Source organism: Phocoena sinus, chromosome X (genome assembly GCF_008692025.1).
Source record: "Phocoena sinus isolate mPhoSin1 chromosome X, mPhoSin1.pri, whole genome shotgun sequence".
NCBI lineage: Eukaryota > Metazoa > Chordata > Mammalia > Artiodactyla > Phocoenidae > Phocoena > Phocoena sinus.
Genome location: NC_045784.1, coordinates 104,788,163 through 104,813,325, shown reverse-complemented (window position 1 = coordinate 104,813,325; position 25,163 = coordinate 104,788,163). Strand labels below are relative to the sequence as shown.

General features: G+C 39.6%; 1 protein-coding gene across 1 annotated transcript in view; it reads right to left on the bottom strand.

Annotated features, from left to right (window-relative positions):
• GRIA3 (glutamate ionotropic receptor AMPA type subunit 3) overlaps nucleotides 1-25,163 on the bottom strand; it is a 289,783-nt gene that overhangs the window by 146,110 nt on the left and 118,510 nt on the right. The window contains exon 4 of the mRNA XM_032620571.1: nucleotides 4,225-4,412. Coding sequence (XP_032476462.1) covers nucleotides 4,225-4,412 — 188 coding nt within the window. The remainder of the gene's footprint in view (nucleotides 1-4,224; nucleotides 4,413-25,163) is intronic.

The following is a 25,163-nucleotide window of genomic DNA, read 5'->3' as shown; positions in this document are numbered from 1 at the left end:
TGCAGAGAAAGCTTTCGAGAAAATTCAACACCCATTTATGATAAAAACCCTGCAGAAAGTAGGCATAGAGGGAACTTTCCTCAACATAATAAAAGCCACATATGACAAACCCACAGCCAACATCGTCCTCAATGGTGAAAAACTGAAAGCATTTCCACTAAGATCAGGAACAAGACAAGGTTGCCCACTCTCACCATTATTATTCAACATAGTTTTGGCAGTTTTAGCCACAGCAATCAGAGAAGAAAAAGAAATAAAAGGCATCCAAATCGGAAAAGAAGTAAAGCTCTCATTGTTTGCAGATGACATGATACTATACGTAGAGAATCCTAAAGATGCTACCAGAAAACTACTAGAGCTAATCAATGAATTTGGTAAAATAGCAGGACACAAAATTAATGCACAGAAATCTCTTGCATTCCTGTATACTAATGATAAAAAATCTGAAAGTGAAATTAAGAAAACACTCCCATTTACCATTGCAACAAAAAGAATAAAATATCTAGGAATAAACCTACCTAAGGAGACAAAAGACCTGTATGCAGAAAATTATAAGACACTGGTGAAAGAAATTAAAGGTGATGCAAACAGATGGAGAGATATACCATGTTCTTGGATTGGAAGAATCAACATCATGAAAATGACTCTCCTACCCAAAGCAATCTACAGATTCAGTGCAATCCCTATCAAACTACCACTGGCATTTTTCACAGAACTAGAACAAAAAATTTCACAATTTGTATGGAAATGCGAAAGACCCAGAATAGCCAAAGCAATCTTAATAAAGAAAAACAGAGCTGGAGACTCCCTGACTTCAGACTATACTACAAAGCTACAGTAATCAATACAGTATGGTACTGGCACAAAAACAGAAAGATAGATCAATGGAACAGGATAGAAAGGCCAGAGATAAACCCACACATATAAGGTCACCTTATCTTTGATAAAGGAAGCAAGAATATATAGTGGAGAAAAGACAGCCTCTTCAATAAGTGGTGCTGGGAAAACTAGACACCTACGTGTAAAAGAATGACAGTAGACACTCCTTAACACCGTGCACAAAAATAAACTCAAAATGAATTAAAGTCCTAAATATATGGCCGGACACTATAAAACTCTTAGAGGAAAACATAGGCAGAACACTCTATGATATAAATCACAGCCAGATCCTTTTTGACCCACCTCCTAGAGAAATGGAAATTAAAAACAAAAATGAATAAATGGGACCTAATGAAACTTAAAAGCTTTTGCACAGCAAAGGAAACCATAAGCAAGATGAAAAGACAACCCTCAGAACGGGAGAAAATATTTTCAAACAAAACAACTGACAAAGGATTAATCTCCAAAATTTACAAGCAGCTCATGCAGCTCAAGAACAAAAAAACAAACAACCCAATCCAAAAATGGGCAGAAGACCTAAATAGACATTTATGTGAAGAAGATGTACAGGTTGCCAACAAACACATGAAAGGATGCTCAACATCACTAATCATTAGAGAAATGCAAATCAAAACTACAATGAGGTATCACCTCACGTCAGTCAGAATGGCCATCATCAAAAAATCTACAAACAATAAATGCTGGGTGTGGAGAAAAGGGAACCCTCTTGCACTGTTGGTGGGAATGTAAATTGATACAGCCACTATGGAGAAAAGTATGGACGTTCCTTAAAAAACCAAAAACAGAGGTACCATACGACCCAGCAATCCTACTACTGGGCATATACCCTGAGAAAACCATACTTCAGAAGGAGTCATGTACCAAAATATTCATTGCAGCTCTATTTACAGTAGCCAGGACATGGAAGCAACCTAAATGTCCATCGACAGATGAATGGATAAAGAAGATGTGGCACATATATACAATGGAATATTACTCAGCCGTAAAAAGTAACGAAACTGAGTTATTTGTAGTGAGGTAGATGGACCTAGAGTCTGTCATACAGAGTGAAGTAAGTCAGAAAGAGAAAAATAAATACCATATGCCAACACATATATATGGAATCTTAAAAAAAAAAAGGTCATGAAGAACCTAGGGGCAAGAAAGGAATAAAGACACAGACCTACTAGAGAATAGACTTGAGGATATGGGGAGGGGGAAGGATAAGCTGAGACAAAGCGAGAGAGTGGAATGGACATATGTACACTGTCAAACGTAAAATAGATAGGTAGTGGGAAACAGCCGCATAGCACAGGGAGATCAGCTTGGTGCTTTGTGACCACCTATAGGGGTGGGATAGGGAGTGTGGGAGGGAGGGAGACACAAGAGGGAAGAGATATGGGGACATATGTATATGTATAGCTGATTCACTTTGTTATAAAGCAGAAACTAACACACCATTGTAAAGCAATTATACTCCAATAAAGATTTTTTTTTTTAAAAAAAGAGAGGATGGGGTTTTCGAATAATGTTAGTTTAGTTTTCCTGAAAATATTTAGTAATAATGGTTTTTTTTCTATAGCGTTTTACGCTTCTCAAAGCAATTATACCAATCATGTGAGGAAGAGCAAATTTTATTGCCCATTATGTAGATGGCACAACTGAGGCACAGATATTTTAAGTTCTCAAGATCCCACATCTATATCGAATTCACAGCTCTACCCACTGCTTTTTCTACTACGTCATGCTGAAACATTCCAGACTCCGGTATAAGGTCCTATAAAACCCCAAAGAGTTATCAGAGTGTACACTATTCAAGAAGCCTAAGTCAGTAGCACAAAAGAAGGAAAACAAAGTATGACAAGGAGGATGTTCCTCTGCTTTAGGCTATTAAGTAGGTCACCCACTAAGAGGCTATTTTGGTTTAAAATTTTAGAGGGCATGTAGTACATACACCAGCATCACTGACCTGATTCTTCACTTTCAAGATCTAAGAAAATCAGACAGTTTTTTTTTCTTTTGGAAGGGAGGGGTGTATCATTTGGGATGCTTAAGAGAATGTTAGTTGGGAAATTTGATTTAGCCAGGCTAGTGCTCTAGATTTTTTGTGAGGTTGATTCACTAGAGATGGGGACAGCTTTGTATCTCTGTGACGCAGAGTCAGTGCTTCCCTTCCTTCCTTCTTTCCTTCCTTCCTTCCTTCCTTCCTTCCTTCCTTCCTTCCTTCCTTCCTCCCTTCCTTCCTTCCTTCCTCCCTCCCTCCCTCCCTCCCTCCCTCCCTCCCTCCCTCCCTTCCTTCCTTCCTCATTCTTCTTCTCTCCCATCCCCTCCCTTCACTTTTCTTACTGCTGTTTTTTTTTTGTATTCTTTTCTTATGGGGGCATATCTGACAAATTGTTAATATTTAATTTGCTATAAAACAGCTCTCCCAAGCAATGGCTGCTCACTATAATTTCAATCTCTGAAGCTGTTTTGGCTCCTAGGTACACTGGGATCGAATTAGAATGGAAACGTTTCCCTTACAGTTTTGTTTATGGCAGCATAGGCACTTTGTTATTAACTGGCAAACTGAGACTTCTAAGGAAAATAATAAACTTTCACCACATTTCTATTTGACTCTTTACTCCAAACAGAATATCCATCTGGCTTAGGGTAAAACAACTCTTCTAATATGTTTCAGTCTTAAATTTAAATATCCAAGATTAATAATGAATATATTTTGATCCATTGAATTGTATTTTTCCCCAGTCTGGTGCTTTTTCACTTTTTTTCACATTTTAAAAACCATAAACATTTTTTTCTCATATGCCATCTTACTTTAAAAATGGTCTGCAATTATATATATACATATTCCCATTCATTCTCTCTTGCTCTCTCTTTCAAACCAGAGGGATAGTCTTCAAAAGTACCCACAAATTCAGACCTAGTGAATACTGCTCTGATACTTTGCAACTAGGCCCCTGAAACAAAAACCCTACCCTTCTGCCCTGCCTAATCCCTTGTCTGTTCCTTGCTGGGAGGGAGGTGTCGAAAGGAAGGGGTTTAGTTTGAAATAGACAGCTAGCTATGAAACAGAGGTGTGAAAGGGTGTGTTTATCTGATAAGTAGCATTAAATTGCCGACTACCAGATTAATCATGGTATGCAATTTTCAACAGCTTAGATTTTCTTTTATTTCTCTCTCTCCTTTTCTGCAGCCACTGGGGAGGAAAAAAGGATTAGAGAGACTATCAAAACTGTTGGCAAGTTTAGTCTGTTAGCTACTTAATTTATTAGCAGATATGGGAACTGCCTCAGGCTGATGATTTAACAGGTTGGCTGGGCGTGGAATAAATCTCAAACGTACCTGTTCCAAAATTGTGTTAATCCTTTCAACTTCGCAGTCAATCAAGTATCGCTTTTCCTGCCTCCTGTCCATTTCTTCAATGATGCGCCTGAATTCTTGGACGTCCTTTATGTTTCCCACAGACCTTGCTGTCACTTGCCAGTTGTTTTGCACTGCTGCTTCCATAATCGCTTGGAGGATGGAAAATCCTGAACGAAGGGAAGACAGCTACATTGATTATTTTTTCTTTTAAAAATCTTTCCATAGGTATTAAAGGTTCTACTGAGTTTTTATGCGCAGTCTATTGGCTCCCCTTGGACCTTATCCACTGTGGACAGCAGGCTTACTCATAACCTCAGCCTTATTAACTTCCAGACAGTTGGCATCTCTATCCCGATTGAAAGGAAAGAAGATTCTTCAACTTGTGGGCACCGGGCTAGGTGTTTATCAAGCCTGTACTTAAGCAATCACAACTGAATTATAGTACCTAATTGTTTTCATTGACAGGCATTATCAAAATATTTATGGAATGAATGCCAGTAGCTTCTTTCTTATTTCTGGCCACAATCTGTCCTATTGCGATTGAAGCTCATTTCTTCCATCTTCACAACAACAATATTCAGAATTAGAAATAGCTTTAGTAGAGATAGAACCTGATTATTATACGACTTATCCTTACATGGATATGACTATCCAACAAGGTAAATTATTTCTCCCAAGCAACATAACTCTCAGAAAACCTGACAAGAACAGTCTATAACAAAGGTATCATACGGTTTCTTTGTTCACAGTATTATGAAAAAGTTCAATCATATTAAGTCTTCCTAAGTTCTTCCCCTTTCTCAATTCATTTGATTAGAGATTCCTGGTTCCTTTTTAGTTAATTTATATCAGACAGCTATTAACTACTAACACTCTGGATCTGTGCTGCATGGGAAAGAGAAAAGATCTGATGCTTGAGTTTTGGGTAACCTTTTTGGAGTCAGGGTTTGAGAAGTTGGAAAGAACAGTATATCTGTATGAACCACAAAAGAGCACAAGGATTTCGTATGTACTGGTCTTTTAGTGTATTCATGTCTCTAATATTACATCATGTCTATATTTTTGCTTCTGGTATGAATTCATAATCCAAGTATAGTTTCATCAGGTATAGACATCATTTTATTGGGATATGGTCAAAAGCAGCTCCTTTTGCCCCATTAAATTTAAATTGTTTTCCATTTGTATTCAGGTAATGACTAATGGGAGTGGGTAATGCGGATGCTTTCCAAGACCAAAATGATCTGTGGCCTAATAATTTGACTCGCGAATGGAGGATGATTGTGCTGCCCTCGGAACACTTTGCAGGTTCTGTGCCACCTCAGGCTCACCCTGTACTTTAAGCAGATTATGGTTGGGAATCTTCTTCACTGCACCATAGAAAATGGTATTGACATTTGGAGAACACGCTTCGGGGAGATGGCAGCAGTGACTCAGCCAGTCATTACGACTCCTCTGTGTGCTGGGTGTATGCAGGAAGAAGATCACAAATGAGACCCAAGCACTTGGTAATTTCCAAATGAGCAATTTCAGCATAGGAGCTCAAAATTACAGATCAGAGTAAATTACCATTGCTTTAAATGTTAATTCTTACTCTTTTCAAACCAACCACACATACTTATTTCTCAGATTTACATTTTTGTGTGGGTTTTCAAGGTGCTATCTGCTTCAGTGGGAGTTGAAGGCACATGGTGTGCCAAAGCATGAGATTAAGAAATAAACATAGGAAGGAAAAGATTAAAGTATTTGAAAATCTTTCTTCAGAAATGTGCAATGAGGCCTCATTATTTTGAATCCCAGTAATTAAGAATTTATGAAAATTCAGCAAGGACTAGGTTGAATTTTACTTCTATTTATGAAGAAAGCATTGGCTGAATAATACTGGTAATGAAATCACACAGGGCATCTTTGCTATATTTAAACTAAACTTTAAAAAATACCCTTTAGGAGGACCTTCAAGATGGCGGAGGAGTAAGACTTGGAGATCACCTTCCTCCTCACAGATACGTCAAAAATACATCTACATGTGGAACAACTCCTACAGAAAATCCACAGAACGCTGGCAGAAGACCTCAGACTTCCCAAAAGCCATGTGGCTGACAGGGTCTTGATGCTCTGGCCAGGTGTCAGGCCTGAGCCTCTGAGGTGGGAGAGCTGAATTCAGGGTATAGGAACACCAGAGACATCCTGGCCCCACGTAATATCAATTGGCTAGAGCTCTCCCAGAGATCTCCGACTCAACGCTAAGACCCAGTCCACTCAACGACCAGCAAGCTACAGTGCTGGACACCCTAGGCCAAACAACTAGCAAGACAGGAACACAACCCCACCCATTAGCAGAGAGGGTGCCTAAAAGCATAATAAGGTCACAGACACCACTAAACAAACCATGCGATGTGGTCCTGCCCACCAGAAAGACAAGAACAAGCCTCATCCACCAGAGCACAGGCACCAGTCCCCTCCACCAGGAAGCCTACACAACCCACTAAACCAACCTTACCCACTGGGGGCAGACACCAAAAACAACGGGAACTACGAACCTGCAGCCTGCAAAAAGGAGACCCCAAACACAGTAAGTTAAGCAAAATGAGAAGACACAGAAACACACAGTAGATGAAGAAGCAAGGTAGAAACCCACCAGACCTAACAAGTGAAGAGGAAGTAGGCAGTCTACCTGAAAAAGAATTCAGAATAATGATAGTAAAGATGATCCAAAATCTTGGAAATAGAATGGAGAAAATGCAAGAAATGTTTAAAAAGGACCTCAAGAACTAAGGTGCAAACAAACAATGATGAACAACACAATACATGAAATTAAAAATATTCTAGAAGGAATCAATAGAAGAATAACTGAGGCAGAAGAACGGATAAGTGGCCTGGAATATAAAATAGTGCAAATAACTGCTGCAGGGCAGAATAAAGAAAAAAGAATGAAAAGAATTGAGGACAGTCTCGGAGACTTCTGGGACAACATTAAATGCACCGACATTCAAATTAAAGGGGTCCCAGAAGAAGAAGACGAAAACAAAGGGTCTGAGAAAATATTTGAAGAGATTATAGTTGAAAACTTCCCTAATGTGGGAGGGGAAATAGTCAATCAAGTCCAGGAAGCACAGAGAGTCCCATACAGGATAAATCCAAGGAGAAACACGCTAAGACACATATTAATCAAACTATCAAAAATTAAATACAAAGAAAAAAATATTAAAAGCAGCAAGGGAAAAACAACAAATAACACACAAGGAAATCCCCATAAGGTTAACAGCTGATCTTTCAGCAGAAACTCTGCAAGCCAGAAGGGAGTGGCAGGACATATTTAAAGTGATGAAAGGGAAAAACCTACAACCAAGATTACTCTACCCAGCAAGGATCTCGTTCAGATTCAATGGAGAAATTAAAAACTTTACAGACAAGCAAAAGCTAAGAGAATTCAGCACCACCAAACCAGCTTTACAACAAATGCTAAAGGGACTTCTCTAGGCAGGAAACAAAAGAGAAGGAAAAGACCTACAGTAACAAACCCAAAACAATTAAGAAAATGGTCACAGGAACATAGTATCGATAATTACCGTAAATGTAAATGGATTAAATGCTCGCACAAAAGACATAGACTGGCTGAATGGATACAAAAACAAGACCCGTATACATCCTGTATACAAGAGACCGACTTCAGACCTAGGGACACAAACAGACTGAAAGTGAGGGGATGGAAAACGATATTCCATGCAAGTGGAAATCAAAAGAAAGCTGGAGTAGCAATTCTCATATCGGACAAAATAGACTTTAAAATAAAGACTATTACAAGAGACAAAGAAGGACATACATAATGATCAAGGGATCAATGCAAGAAGAAGATATAACAACTGTACAAAGTTATGCACCTAACATAGGAGCACCTCAATACATAAGGAAAATGCTAACAGCCATAAAAGGGGAAATTGACAGTAACACAATAATACTAAGAGATTTTAACACCCCACTTTCACCAATAGACAGATCAACCAAAATGAAAATAAATAAGGAAACACGAGCTTTAAGTGATACATTAAACAAGATGCCCTAAATTGATATTTATAGGAAATTCCATGCAAAAACAACAGAACACACTTTCTTCTCATGTGTTCATGGAATATTCTGCAGGATAGGTCATATCTTGGGTCACAAATCAAGCCTTGGTAAATTTAAGAAAATTGAAATCGTATCAGGTATCTTTTCCGACAACAACGCTATGAGACTAGATACCAGTTACAGGAAAAAAAACTGTAAAAAATACAAACACATGGAGGCTAAACAATATACTACTAAATAACCAAGAGATCACTGAAGAAATCAAAGAGAAAATGAAAAAATACCTCAAAACAAATGACAATGAAAACATGACAGCCCAAAACCTATGGGACAGAGCAAAAGCAGTTCTAAGAGGGAAGTTTATAGCAATACAATCCTACCTCAAGAAACAAGAAACATCTCAAATAAACAACCTAACCTTACACCTAAAGCAATTAGAGGAAGAAGAATGAAAAATACCCCGAAGTTAGCAGAAGGAAAGAAATAATAAAGATTAGATCAGAAATAAATGAAAAAGAAATCAAGGAAACAATAGCAAAGATCAATAAAACTAAAACCTGGTTCTTTGAGAAGATAAACAAAATTGATAAGCCATTAGCCAGACTCTTCAAGAAAAGAGTCTGGCTTCAAGAAAAGGGAGAAGACTCAAATCGAAAGAATTAGATGTGAAAAAAGAGAAGTAACAACTGACAGTGCAGAAATACAAAGGATCATGAGAGATTACTACAAGCTACTCTATGCCAATAAAATGGACAACCTGGAAGAAATGGACAAATTCTTAGAAAAGCACAACCTTCCAAGACTGAACTAGGAAGAAATAGAAAATATAAACAGACCAATCACAAGCACTGAAATTGAGACTGTGATTAAACACCTTCCAACAAACAAAAGCCCAGGACCAGATGGCTTCACAGGCGAATTCTATCAAACATTTACAGAAGAGCTAACACCTATCCTTCTCAAAATCTTCCAAAATATAGTAGAGGGAGGAACACCCCCAAACTCATTCTACGAGGCCACCATCACCCTGATGCCAAAACCAGACAAAGATGTCACAAAGAAAGAAAACTACAGGCCAAGATCTCTGATGAACATAGATGCAAAAATCCTCAGCAAAATACTAGCAAACAGAATCCAGCGGCACATTAAAAGAATCATACAACATGATGAAGTGGGGTTTATCCCAGGAATGCAAGGATTCTTCAATATATGCAAATCAATCAATGTGATAAACCGTATTAACAAACTGAAGGAGAGAAACCATATATTTATCTCAATAGATGCAGAAAAACCTTTTGAGAAAATTCAGCACCCATTTATGATAAAAACCCTCCAGAAAGTAGGCATAGAGGGAAATTACCTCAACATAATAATGGCCATATATGATAAACCCACAGCCAACATCGTTCTCAGTGGTTAAAACATTTCCTTTAAGATCAGGAACGAGACAAGGTTGTTCACTCTCACCACTCTTATTCAACATAGTTTTGGAAGTTTTAGCCACAGCAATCAGAGAAGAAAAAGAAATAAAAGGAATCCAAATCGGAAAAGAAGTAAAGCTGTCACTGTTTGCGGAAGACATGGTACTATACATATAGAACCCTAAAGATGCTACCAGAAAACTACTAGAGCTAATCAATGGATTTGGTAAAGTAGCAGGATACAAAATTAATGCACAAAAGTCTCTGGCATTCCTATACACTAATGATGACAAATCTGAAAGTGAAATTAAGAAAACACTCTCATTTACCATTGCAACAAAAAGAATAAAATATCTAGCAGTAAACCTACCTAAGGAGACAAAAGACCTGTATGCAGAAAACTATAAGACACTGATGAAGGAAATTAAAAATGATACAAACAGATGGAGAGATATACCATATTCTTGGATTGGAAGAATCAACATTGTGAAAATGACTCTACTACCCAAAGCAATCTACAGGTTTAGTTCAATCCCTATCAAACTACCAATGGCATTTTTTACAGAACTAGAACAAAAAATTTCACAATTTGTATGGAAACACAAAAGACCCCGAATTGCCAAAGCAATCCTTAGAAAGAAAAATGGAGCTGGAGGAATCAGGCTCTCTGACTTCAGAGTATACTACAAAGCTACAGTAATCAAGACGGTATGGTACTGGCACCAAAACAGAAATATAGAGCAATGGAACAGGATAGAAAGGCCAGAGATAAACCCACACACATAGGGTCACCTTATCTTTGATAAAGGAGGCAATAATACACAGTGGAGAAAAGACAGCCTCTTCAAGAAGTGGTGCTGGGAAAACTGGACAGCTACATGTAAAAGAATGACATTAGAACCCTCCCTAATACCATACATAAAAGTAAACTCAAAATGGATCAAAGACCTAAATGTAAGGCCAGACACTATAAAACTCTTAGAGGAAAACATAGGCAGAACACTCTATGATATAAATCACAGCCAGATCCTTTTTGACCCACCTCCTAGAGAAATGGAAATAAAAACAAAAATGAACAAATGGGACCTAATGAAACTTAAAAGCTTTTGCACAGCAAAGGAAACCATAAACAAGATGAAAAGATAACCCTCAGAATGGGAGAAAATATTTTCAAACAAAACAACTGACAAAGGATTAATCTCCAAAATATACAAGCAGCTCATGGAGATCAATATCAAAAAAACAAGCAACCCAATACAAAAATGGGCAGAAGACCTAAATAGACATTTCTCCAAAGAAGATATACAGGTTGCCAACAAACACATGAAAGGATGCTCAACATCACTAATCATTAGAGAAATGCAAATAAGAACTACAATGAGATATCACCTCACATCAGTCAGAATGGCCATCATCAAAAAATCTACAAACAATAAATGCTCGAGAGGGTGTGGAGAAAAGGGAACCCGGAACCCTTTTGCACTGTTGGTGGGAATGTAAATCGATACAGCCACTATGGAGAACAGTATGGACGTTCCTTAAAAAACTAAAAATAGAGCTACCATGCGACCCAGCAATACCACTACTGGGCATATACCCTGAGAAAACCATACTTCAAAAAGAGTCATGTACCACAGTGTTCATTTCAGCTCTATTTACAGTAGCCAGGGCATGGAAGCAACCTAAGTGTCCATCAACAGATGAATGGATAAAGAAGATGTGGCGCATATATACAATGGAATATTACTCCGCCATAAAAAGAAATGAAATTGAGTTATTTGTAGTGAGGTGGATGGACCTAGAGTCTGTCATACAGAGTGAAGTAAGTCAGAAAGAGAAAAGCAAATACTGTATGCTAACACATATATATGGAATCTAAAAAAAAAAAGGTTCTGAAGAACCTAGGGACGGGACAGGAATAAAGACACAGACGTAGCAAATGGACTTGAGGACACAGGGAGGGGGAAGGGTAAGCTGGGACAAAGTGAGAGAGTGGCATGGACATATATACACTACCAAATGTAAAATAGATAGCTAGTGGGAAGCAGCCGCATAGCACAGGAAGATCAGCTCGGTTCTTTGTGACCACCTAGAGGGGTGGGATAGGGAGGGTGGGAGGGAGATGCAAGAGGGAGGGGATATGGGGATATATGTATACGTATAGCTGATTCACTTTGTTATACAGCAGCAACTAACACAATGTAAAGTAATTTTACTCCAATTAATTTGTTAAATAAAAAAAAAACACCCTTTAGCAAAATACAAGTTTTTGTCTGTTGAGTCAAAACCTACATTCTTGTAATCTCTGCTTGTTAGTCCTATTCTGCCATTTTGGAACCAAAGAGACAAATTTAACCCCTTTTCCATGTGACAGTCCTTCACATTTTTAAAAACAGCATATGCCTATCTCCCATTATCTTTCTTTTCTTCAGGCTAAAAATGTCCCAGTCCCTCAACAATTAGTTCATGACATGATAATAGGTTCCCTTACTGTTCTGTCTCTCTCCTGTGGACATCTGTCAATATTTTATTGATCCTGGTAATTCACATGTGATTTAACCAATGTTGATTATTGCTTGCTTTGGATATGTGCTGTTATTTTAGCAGCCTAGGATTGCTAATACTTCTAAATAGCCACATTATATTGTTAATCAATTTCAAGCTTGGATTCAACTAAAGCATGTTAATTCTCTTCATAAAACCTTTGCTCTATAACAACTCACCATCCATGTATCAAGACTCATTCCATTCCAACCTGCTTTTATCTCCCTTGTTTTTTAAAATCCTTCACCCCAGCCCCGTCTCCATTTCTCCCCTATTTTCACATTTGCTCAAATCTGGAAGACGGCCTTGCCCACTTATGCACTGCTCTCATTGTTACCTGCTCAAGGCAATTGCACCTGTCTGTCCCTTTTCCTGACATCTCCTACTACCTAGAGACCTTTGTGGATGCCTCTTCTTCCACGAAGCTTCCGTTACTGACTAGTCATAAATTCTCCAGAGATGAGTAAAGTCAAGGTAAATCAGTTACAAGCAGTGGAGAAACCAATTTGAAGAATTGTACAGCAGACATTTAAAAATTCAAAATAGAACTGGGTAAATAAATTATAGCACATATACATGGAATACTATGCTACTGTTAAAAAGATAGTTCAATCTCTATATAACAAAAGAAAACATTTCTTCAATATACTGTTAGAAAAAAGCTGCAAAATAGCATTTATAGTGTAGTTCCATTTCTGTAAAAAAAATACGCACTTGTATGTGTATAGAAAAAAAATTGAAGGAATTGTCAGTAGTTACCTCGGAGGTGTAGAATTACCAAGAACTTCTACTTGCACTGTCATTTATTTATGTAATGTTTGATTTTTTTTCATTTTTTACAAGAAGCAGGTATTATTTTCTGTAAGTACAAAAGCAGTAAAGATTAAAAAATACAACTCATGCTGTCCTCTCAGCGTGTAAGCTCCTGGAAGACATGGATGACAAATGAGTGTTGCCTCTTTATGCTGCCTGCTGCCACAAAGGCGAGGCCTCTTAATAAACACTGATTTTATAGATCTTTTTATACTTTTGTTCTTTGAACCATGTAGATGTATTACCTATTCAAAAATTAAATAGAAAAAGAATACTGATTTCTTAATGAGCTTGGGTCTGGGGCCTTCTGGGCTATGAGCCTTGCTCACATTTCTGAGCAAGTCAGAACTGTAGCTTAACGCTGCAGTATCTTCTTACCGTGAAGAGTTTCTCTGTGTCTGCTAGGCCATGTGGCTGTGTACTCAAGAACGCTGGGGAGAAATGGTCACCTCAGTTCAGTAGATGTCAGTGAGCAATCCATAGAGAAAAGAGCTTTCATTTGTTTTCATACCTAATTTATTATAGTTTGACTGTTTCCTGTTACAGCTGACCAAAGAGAGTAATATGAGTGTGAGGGAGGAAAAAAAAGAAAAAAGTTTGACTCTGGAGGCAGAGCAGAAGCAGGCGTTGGTGCTTGTAGAAGGTGAGGTGTGTAACAAAGCCTTGGCTTTGTAAAAAACAAGCCTGCTGCTTTAGCAGCTTCAGAATTGTCCCTTACTCTGTGTGAGCTTTAACGCGCCCAGCTTTGCAATACTGAAAGCTACTTTTATTTGAGCAGCGAATTCTCTCAGTCTGACTCCAAACCACTGCTGCTGTCCAACTTCTGTTTCTTTTTCAGTTTAAAGAATGGGAGTTACCACATAGGTAACTGGGTGAACGCTAGATTGTCATCTGCATTCAACCAAGATAACATAGGAACATGACAATAGAGGAGTGGCAAGGTGATTATGGATGAAGTGTTGGGCCACAGCTATGACCAATCCAATCATGCTGGACTGGTTGTTGGGCTACTCTTGCTAAACAAGGAGGCCATATTGGTGATGGCTAGTGTCGGGATGCTGTGCTGTACCACCCAGATTCCCCTTCAGCACCAAAGGACTTATTCCTTCAGCTTCTGGGAAAGTTGTTGGCTGAGGAGAGCTGCCTAGCTTAGAGTAATACTCCCTTCCCAGGGAAGCCTGCATCCAGTGACTGGTTGTTACGGGGAATCAAGGCATAACCTCTTCACTCCAAATGGGGTAACTCTAATGGGCCATCCCAACTTCAGGGCTCCCTGAAGGGTAGGTTGAGGTCTTGTTAGGACTGCACCATCTTCTCCTTCTGCCCAAACTTGCTTCCTTCTTTTCCTCCCACAAGTGTGTTTTCTTTTTAATTTTGATTTTATTGGAGTATAGTTTACTTACAATGTTGTGTTAGTTAAAGGTGTATGGCAAAGTGACTCAGTTATACATATTCATGTATTCATTCTTTTTCAGATTCTTTCCCCATATAGGTTATTACAGAATATTGAATAGAGTTCCCTGTGTTACACAGTAGGTCCTTATTGGTTCCCACAAGTGTTTTTAATGAGAGTATTCCCCAGTAAAATTTTGCATATGCAAATTTCCATCTCAGAACCTCCTCCTAAGGAATTCAATCTGTGACTTTTAGGTTGACCTCATGACAGGAATGACAGCGGATACCAAAAAACCCCAAATCTCAAATCTACAGTTGTCAAAATCATTTTCACAGGGGGAACAAAGGCCAGGATTTTGTTCAATGTACAAACAAAATGAAAAGCTGCTCTATGCTGAAGAAATTTAGTATTTGATCTGAAAACACAGAAGAATAAGAAATAGGATATTGACATATGGATGTTGGTAATGAAGACACCCAAGGAAATATAGCTGAGGATAATTTTCTCCTTTCTGCTTTATGTCTTCCAGCAAGGGCTAGCAACAGCTGTTGTTCCTCATGAACCTGTACCAGGTCTCTCTGAGCCACACCATCTGTACTTCTGACAGGGTCTCTAGCAGTCCCCACATGATGGGGGGGTCTCTGATATTGACAAATGGGCTCCACACGAGTGCTGGCATTTACAGCATTCTGTGCCTGACCAGAATTCTTGGAATCTTCCATAAAGCCCCCAAAGGGATTGGTGACCCTCTCGAAATGTTCTAGAGAGGAAAATTGATCTTCCTCAGAGGGTAATTCAATATTTGTCCCATTGGCCTGTGATAGAAACTGCCTTTTCAGTATTTGCAGCTTGAAAAAGAGAGGCTCAAAATGACCCATATAAATTCTTGTGGTTTGCATTTTTTAGTCATAGAATCACAGCGTTACGGGCTAGACGGACTCTTACAGATGACTCAGAGAAGTCATACAGAATTTTGTATTGTTAACAATAGCAAAGTATTGTTAACTGTAGTTAATGTACACCATGCTGTACCTTAGATCTCCAGAACTTTTTCATCTTGCAAAACTGAAACTTTGTACCCTTTGACCAACATATCCTCACTACCCGCACCCCCCAAGAAGGCACTTTCTCAGGGCTGTGCAAATGTATCCTCACTTGCCTCACCCTAGACCTGGCCCTAGAAGCAAGTCTCTTCACTTCCAATTTAGTGCTCTTTCAAGTATGTGATGCTGCTAAGCCTACTTTATAGGTCTCATTTCAGGATGCCCGTGGCAATGTTATGAAGTGGACAGAGCCCTTTCATCTTCTTGATGCCACACAAGAACCTGATGTTCCCTGTCTACCCAATACCCCAACTGGACCTATCACCACCACTTCTGGCCTTTTCTTTCCTCCTTCCCCACATCAAAACTTCCTTGTCCTATGTCCCATTCTCTCAGCATTCTGTCCTCTTCTAGGTGCCGGCGTAAGAATGGCTAGTGGCTTATTGTGTTACCCCTCCAGCTAACACAGTTGCCTTTTAGTGGTGGCCTTAACACAAGTGAGTTTGGAAGGAAAGGAAAAGAGGATGTTGAGCATCGTTTTGGGGTCTGCCCATCTCCTGGTGTCATTCAGATAATGAATGTCAAAGTTGGTGATGTGCTTTATGATCTTTAGGCTATGGCATTAACAAATGAACAGCTGATACCTTGTGGGTATTTCAGGGGCCAGTGCTGTGAAAGATCCTCCAAGGGTCAGTGTCAGTCCTTCCTATCTTGCTCAACTGAATCCAGCTAAAGAAAGCATTACTCTATTTTTCTGTATCTTCCCTTACCTCTGTGTTTCTCAACTCTGGTTGTACATTATAATCACCTTGGGAGCTTTAAAATATTGATGTCCAAGCTTCACCCTGGACCAATTAAATCAGTATCACTGAAAGTGATTTCCGGCTTTGTTTTGCTTTATTTTGAACTCCTTGGGTGATTCCCATGTACAGTCAGAGTTGAGAACCACTGACCTATTGTAATGGCTACCCAATACAAATGAGGTTTATGGAAGCAGGTCTCTTTTCTTAGGTGTCCTTCATGACTGGCAGTAAAGTTCTGGGTAAGAAAAGCATGATCCAAGAAGGGCTATATACCATCCAGAAATAAGCAGACAAAGGCACAGAGTCTAGGGGGAAGCCTCAGGCCAGGGTTACAAATTGCTTTTTACTGTGGTAGATGAGGAACCTGGGAACATTGTGTGGGAAGCAGACTCTAATGGACTCAAAGCACTTTGCAAATGTCTTTCTTCTTCTGAGGTAGCATCTGTGTTTTTCTAAGTACAAAATCCGCATGTGTTCATTTTGGACATTTGAGAAGACACAAAAATGAAAAAAAAAGTATGGGTGACTCTTGCTCAGGGATAACCACTGTTAACATTTGATGTATTTCTTTCCATTCTATTTAAAATAAATATACTGTACAGTTTTTATTTTAGTAAAATGGATTGAACAATTTGTGTCCTATTTTTAAAAAATTTAACGTTATATCTTGGACATTTTCTTATGTTATTAAATGTTTTTGAATGTGATTTTAATGGCTACACAATATTCCATCCATTAGACATACTGTAATTTTTTTTTATAACACGCACATAATATCCAGGAAAGTTCCAAGTGTACTTAACTACATAATTACAGCTTTCAGAATCCTTTGTTGAAGACTGTTATAGGTAATTGTGTTTATTTTATTTTTGTTTTATTTTATTTTTATACAGCAGGTTCTTATTAGTTATATATTATATATATATATTAGTGTATATGTGTCAATCACAGTCTCCCAATTCATCTCACCACCACCACCCTCTCCCTGGTACACATACTATAATTTATTTAGCCATTCCCCAACATGAACATTTCAACTGTTTCTAATCTCTACCTATTGAATGATGCTGTGATGACAACACACGTACAGCATCTCTAATTACTTCCATAGGATAAATGTCTAGAGGTAGGAATGTCAGGCCAAACATTTGTGAACGTTTTCAAGGCTTTTGATATATATTGCCAATTTGCCCTCCAGAAAGGTTGTACCACTTCATGTTCCCATCAGCAGAATATGAGAGTACTTGCATTGAATAATATATTTGCCCATTTGATAGGGGAATATAAAAAGATTCTTTTTTGTTAGCATTTCCTTTATTATTAGTAAAGTTCGTGACTTTTTTCATTTCTGTGTCCACATTTATGCTTTATTTTGAGAATTTCCCATTTATTTCCTTCATTCAGATTTCTATTGTGATGTTAGAATAGATGTGTCTTACTGATTTATAAGAGTCTTTATATATTCATGATATTGTCTGTAATATATGTCACATATATTTTAATTCAGTTTATTTGACATTTAATGTTGTTTGTGATACTGTAATTAACAGAAGTTTGACATTTTATGAAATTAATATTCTTATTCATCAAAAAATTATGTGAGATGAAAGGAGGCAAATGCAAATTCCTCTCCTGATCTTATTCTAGTGCTCACCTGGGCTTTGAACCCAAACCTTATGCAAACCACTCTCTCCATTTCTTGCAACTGCTTTGGTCTCCATGGAATTTCAGACAAATTTCTCTTGTATATTGTGGCAAGGTAAGTGATTGGCAGAAGCTACATATGGAATCTGAAGGTGACTGCTGAGATACAGTGAAGAGCACAAAAAGAGGCAGAGGAAAGAGAGAGATAATGAGTCCAATTCAGTTATTTTGTGTTATATTTTGCCATATCTAAAAAACCTGATATTTAAAAAACCTAAACTCAAATGCAGTACTTCAGGATACGATTATTCATATTACAAAATGTACTTCTCTTTAAAAAGAATTCACGGAAAGATTCCCATAGCACGTTTGAATCCACATTTTGTTTGTTTTGTTTTTGTTTTAACTTGTTTTAAACATATTTGTTTTCCACAAAAATCAATATAGTGATTGTCTAAATTTGAGATGCTAGCGCAGAAACTCTTCTGTGTGTGAAGAGTTTGAGATGGAAGATCAAGAAACCCTCTGTGTTTGCATGTGGATGTCAGTCTGTGGATTTTATGGAACAGGATAAAAAACAAATATTCATCCACACCCAGCCCAATTTACCCATGGCAAACTAAGATTTCCCTGAGGTCTTCATTCCTCATAATTGTGTTTGTTTAAGTTCCCCTTTAATTAAGAGCTGACCCTCTGCAAATCTTCTCTTCCTTGCAGCCGCATTATTAGGATGGGACCTTAGCTAATTTGTAGAGTCAGTGAACAGAAAGTGCCCCCAGTGTCCCAGTTCTGTGTCCTTTTCCTTTCCCCCAATACAAATCCTCTATTATTCCAAATCCAACCCTTTACTCATACTAGACTGTCCATGACTGATTAAAGCTTCCATTGTGATCCCCTCCATGAAGAATTTATGCTTTAAATTAGGATCAAAGGCTTAAAGCAAAAGGGCAACTGTAATGGAAGAAACTGTAGACTACAGTAGGTAGGCAGCTATTGTTTGGCAGCTTGAGGTATTCCTGATTCCAAATATCCCACAGAGGAGGCAACTTCCAACTACTTGTCAAGTTTAAAGTTGGCCCTGAAGCTAGCTGTGCATGTAATCCTGCCTTTTCCACTTTTCTTTTTCATCCAGTTCTTCATTATGAACTTTGTCTCCCTGCTGGTGAATTATGTGGCCGCATTCTCCACACCATAAGCTGAGAAAGTATACCCAAATAGTTATGTCAGTGTCGTTGAGTGAACGTAAATTTGCTCTGTATTGTCAGCTGAAAGGAAATTTAAAACACTGTCTGGAGTAGATTTGCTTAAGGTCTGGGAAAAGCAGAAGAGGCAAGCCTTTTGATCCTCACCCACACAGCGTCTGATATAAAAAAGTAAAGAATAAAAACAACTGAGAGCAACTGGAGTTTGGATGAAAGGGGCTACTGCAGTGCTTGGGTACAGTTTCTTTGTGTTTCTGTTTGGTATGTAGATAATTGTCCTGGAATAGACTACCTGCAATGCAAACTCACAGAGGGTACGAGTCACCTCAAAGTTGCTCTGTGGACTGCTGCACAGTTAATAGATGTCATGGGATGATTGATCATGCCCATTAATGGGGTTTCTTATATAACATTTCCTCACTTGGCTTTTAATCCCCTTGAAATCAGTAATTTTCAGCACAGATCACATGACCGAACCTGCCAGCCAAGCAAGTAGTGAGCAGTCTGGGTGTCAGCAGGCACTTTACGGGCACCTGGAAGAGACAGCTGGCTGCAGATCTCAAGCAAAGAATGCACTTGCCAGCCCTGGTTGTGTGGTGGTGGGGAGGCGGCTTTATGCATGATTAAAAAGGGGCCCCACTTACAGGTCGGGGGAAGAAGTGCTACCAGTCAGCCACATTTTACCTTCTTCCCAGGTCTGATTTATTCCGAATAGAACCTAGTGGCCACGATTACGAAGACGGTTCCTCACCCTGCTACCCCTCCTTCAGCAGGGGAGAACTGCGAGTCGGTTCCCAGAAGTGGGTGTATTTTGCATTGAGCTTTCACATCCCGGGCTTCCCTTTGTACACAGTATTTACATGGTGGCCTGTGTGTATAGAGTAGTAAAGTGAATTGACCCAGCTGGGGCTTGAGTTCAGAAAATATGTGCTTGCTTTCCATTAAGCAAAAGGCTTCATATCAGGAAAGTAACTTATCTGGAAACATTCTTGAGTATTCTCAATTTTGAGAAAGCAAGGCCAAACCAAACCTCTCAACGTTTCTGAGCTTCGGGGAGGGGGAGGTATGGATGATGACTAACAGAAATAAAGAAAGGCGGGGGAAAGTGGGGGTGAGTTTATGTCAAAGATTAAAGGGGTCTGGATCTGACTGCAAACGACTGTGGCTTAATCTGCCTGCTGGAGCCGCTGAGGCTTCTTGATCCTGATACTGTCAAAGGTAATATTAAGGTCAAGCTTTAGCCTGGAGGAAACAGAGGGGTGAAATACAGTCCTGAGGACAATGGAGAACACACTTCCCTTGAGGAAAAAAGTTTCCTTTGACTTAATACTGTAGTCTAAAAACTGTTTGGGAAACATCCAAAGTGGGATGTGCAAAACTTACAAGGTAGGTTAAGAATTTTCATATGCCTTCCCCCATACTAAAAAAGGAAACACACATCTAAAGACATCATCAAGATCAACTCACTTTGATTAGTTGTTTTCTTTAAATTGAGTTTTTCCAGTGGGGATATGAGAGTGGATTCAGAAGTATGGAGGAGGCTTACAGGCTAATGTTTCATGTTGTGCAGGCCTTGGGCTCCAGGAAGAGTGACTGAATCTTGCCTAAGCTGCAAAGAAGTTAGGTTGTCTCAGGTGTCCAGAGTTCTCCTGAGTCTCTTAGAATTCTCAAACACAAGAGCCAGAATTTAGTGATGGTCCCAATCTCTGCATGGTGGAAATGAGAAACTGAAGTCCAGAGAGAGAAAATGGTTTACCCGGTGGTAGATCTCAACTTGAATATAACCACAATGCTTTTCGTGTTTTAACTTTCGATATTAATGCAGAATAATGTTTCAGTCGTGTTTTCTGGATAAAGATTCATTTTGGTATTGAGTAAAAGTAAAAATCCAACAGGAAGGGCTCCCCTGGTGGCGCGGTGGTTGGGAGTCCGCCTGCCGATGCAGGGGACACGGGTTCGTGCCTTGGTCTGGGAGGATCCCACATGCCGCGGAGCGGCTGGGCCCGTGAGCCATGGCCGCTGAGCCTGCGCGTCCGGAGCCTGTGCTCCGCAGCGGGAGAGGCCACAGCGGTGGGTGGCCCGCGTACCGCAAAAACAAACAAAGCCAACAGGAAAACTATTATGAATATCCCTTGTAGATTTGCCTACAAGACATCTGTGACTTCCTTAAGGGCTCTGCTCATTCCTTCAATACTTTTGCATAGGGGAGCCCAAGATTCCACAAGTAAGTTTGTGTATTAGAGCACATCTTCCTCCTCAAATCTAGCTGGGACTCCCATTTGCTACTGGGGCCCACTCTAATCTATACAGGCTTCAAACGCATGGCTTAGCTCATCCTCGTCAGGGCACAGCCCTCTCCAGCATCTTCAGTCTCCAGTGATTAACTCTGGCTGCCCTTGACACCTAGAAAAGCCTCCCTCCCATAACATAAACCTCTCCTCATTCATTAAGACTCAGCTCAAGTATACACGCTACTATATATAAAATAGATAACTAATAAGACCCTACTGTATAGCACAGGGAGCTCTGCTCAATACCCTGTAATGACCTATATGGGAAAAGAATCTAAAAAAGAGTGGATATATGTATGTGTATAACTGATTCACTTTGCTGTACAGCAGAAACTAACACAACATTGTAAATCAACTATAATCCAATAAAAATTAATTAAAAAATACAGCAATGAAGAGCATTGTTGCAAAGGAAAAAAAAAAGGAAGACTCAGCTCAAAACATATCTCACCAAACAGATCTCCTCATTGAGATGGAGGGAAATGAAGGTCCCAGGCTCTCACAACCCTCCTCTATTAGCCTGAGAAACTTAGGCAACAGGGGGTGACCATTGTCTTTCAGGGGTTATGGTGTGACACCTTTAAATCATGGTTGGAATAATAGAGTTTTTTGGTACTGTTATGTATAAATTTTTCATTCTCATTACTCATATTTTATGTTAAACCCCCTTTCCTTCCACTGTCAAGTTTGGGACAGAAGTATAAAGTATAAAGGCATTCATTGAATGCCTACTTTGGGCTGAGCCCTGTGCTAAGCATTTCTACACATTATTACATTTAATCCTCCCAACAACCCTAAGCATAGGTAGTTATCCCCAATTAACAGATGAGGAAATTGAGTCTCAGAGAGGTACAGGTTTATGAATAAAAGCACATAACTAGTAAATTTCGGAGCTAGGATCTACACCCAGGTTTGGCTTCCAAGCTCATATTCTTTTTTTTCCTCATCAGTGGCTGAAATTACTCTGATATGTGTAGTTGCCCAGGAAAGATGAAATCATACATTTTTCTAAATGTTTCTCCGTGACAGGGAGGACTCTAGAACACATTGCTGTATAACTACCTGAAGGCACCCCAGGACTTTTCAGGCCCACTAGGATGTATGCTGTGCAATCAACCGTAAGTGAACGCTTAACAGAAACACAGTCAGAGTTCTCTGGATAACGACATATCTCTCATCAGTTAATCACCACCTTGGGAGCAGAGCTGGAGTTACTAGACTGGGTGGGTTTTATCATTGCTTGTGTCCTTATTTCTCACTCTGTCTCAGATGCCCTCTGCCTCCAAAGCAGCTGTTTTTTCCTGATTTCCCTATTTCTGTCAAATTTCCCAGTTATCAAATCTGAGCATTATCTTTGACTCTTCCATTGCCCTAGGCAAACATGAAGTCAAATTAGTTCATCCTTTCTGTGTCTTCCCCCTTCTTTACATTCCCATTACTACCAGTTATTTTGAAGTAATTATTGGTATTTTCTTGGCCTACTGCAATAGTCCTTTCCCTTATATCCAAGCTGCTCACTAAGACCGGCTTTAACCTTCTCACTCTTGATTATGTAATAGCCATGCTCGTTCTCAAAAATCTTCAAAAGTTTTTCTTTGCCCATAGGATAAAGTTCAGAGGCGGTATTAGAAACGTTTCAACTTGCTTGCAATCTAGGATTTATCTTCTAAGAAGGTCTTGAGAGGCTTATTAAACTGGATGAACGTGTGGTGGTTCCTCTCCCATTCTGGGACTCAGTTTCTTCAATATTCTGTTTTGAGGGATTCCTTAGGATTGTATAAATAGGTACTGTCAGACAGTTTGGAAGGTAGCTCAAGAACATTCTATCCTGATAATAGGCAAATGGAGGCTAGGACTGATAGAAAAGGAAAGATAACCTGAAAGAGGGACAGATGGAGAAAACTTCTTTCTAAACATTTCTGCTCACTTACCCTCATGGTTCCTAATTAGTGTATCACTTGGAGGTTGATCCTTTGGCTACAGCTATGAGCATAAAGCAAAGAGATGTAAACAAAGTCAGCTCCACTATTGGGCCCAGCCTCCTTTGCCACCGATGGTACAGATTACTAAGAACGTTGCCTGGCCAAGATGGAGGAAAAAGTCTGGACCTGTGGACTAGAGGGAAGCTAATTGGCCCAAGAAGACATCAAAGTCATGGCCTTGTGGCTTCATTTAGCCACAAGATCTACCCAACTGTTAACTAGTTGCAAAGGACAAGCATATGGCTATGACTGAATTTGGGAGTGCTTCAGCAAACTAGAATCTGGGAGGTTTACAGAGGGAGAGTCCTGAATCACTTAGAGTTACGATGCCTACCCTAGTCATGAACTGTTGGGGAACTGCACCGGCTAAAAATTTATTTGAATAAAATAAATCTAATTAGGAGCCGTGTAGCTAGTCATTAAATGATTGGGTTAGTGGAGGGACTAGTCAACCATGCCCAGAAAGCTTCTGTGTTCATTTAGGCAAAGTGCTCAGTGACAGAACATATCAAAATGGCTAAGTGAGTTCCTCTTGGCTGGGAATTTGATCCCACTGGCTAGTGTGCTAGGTCTTACATATCATTTGGAAGGAAAAGTGGAGTTTTAGAGTCCTGTGCAGATGAAAGTATTTATTAAACTCTCCAGAAGAGGTAAGTAACCAGCTTAGGAGGGCACTGGCAGTGGACAAGAGGGAAACACTTAATGATAAACATTTCTTTAGCTTGGAGACTCCACCAGAACCAGCACTGGGCCAGTCCAGCAAGACTCGTGCCCATGCAGCCACCAGGGAGTGTAGGTGTGGGACCGTTCTGGATCCTCAACTAGGCCTACTTTTAAAACCATCTTAAATTTGCCAGCGTGTTTTTTTTTTTTTTTTTTTTTTTTTTACGGTATGCGGGCCTCTCACTGTTGTGGCCTCTCCCGTTGCGGAGCACAGGCTCGGGACGCGCAGGCTCAGCGGCCATGGCTCACGGGCCCAGCCGTTCAGCGGCTCAGCGGCATGTGGGATCTTCCCGGACCGGGGAATGAACCCGCGTCCCCTGCATCGGCAGGCGGACTCTCAACCACTGCGCCACCAGGGAAGCCCGTCAGCGTGTTTTAAAACAGTTTGACAACCCCCTTAGGCCATTAAACATGTTTATATTTTGGATCAAACCACATCATCATAATGCTCTGGAATCTTCTTAGGGGAACCTTCCCATCTGCAGTGTTTAGCTCTGGAAATATCAATGTAACAGAGCACCCCTAAGCCGAATACAAATATTCTTTAAGGTTTATTTTGAGCAAAGAACACAATCAGCAGCAGTGCTGAAGGGGAAAGGGTTTAGGAATTACTTTGGGAGAGGGAGAAACAAGGCGGTGAATTTCTCCAGCTAATTTTTGTTTTAACAACCCCAGGAGTTATACACCTTGTGCCTCAGAGGAGAAATGGACATGCTCTGTCCAGCATGGCATTGATGCGCTAACGACATCTGGTGCCTCCTCAAGGGGTACATTGCTCTCCACTGAGGAGCTAAATAGAGCAAAAGGCATATTTCCTATAACCTTAAAGCTATGGCAACTGCCCAGAACTTAGCTGGCCCCACTTGGATAGAAGATTGTTTTCTTCAGCGTGAAATAAATGGATTGTGCCTTTGATGATGGAGCTGTTTCTGTTGTCTTAACCACTGATGCAGATCACAGCATGAGTGATGTGGCAGTAGCAGCCATCCAG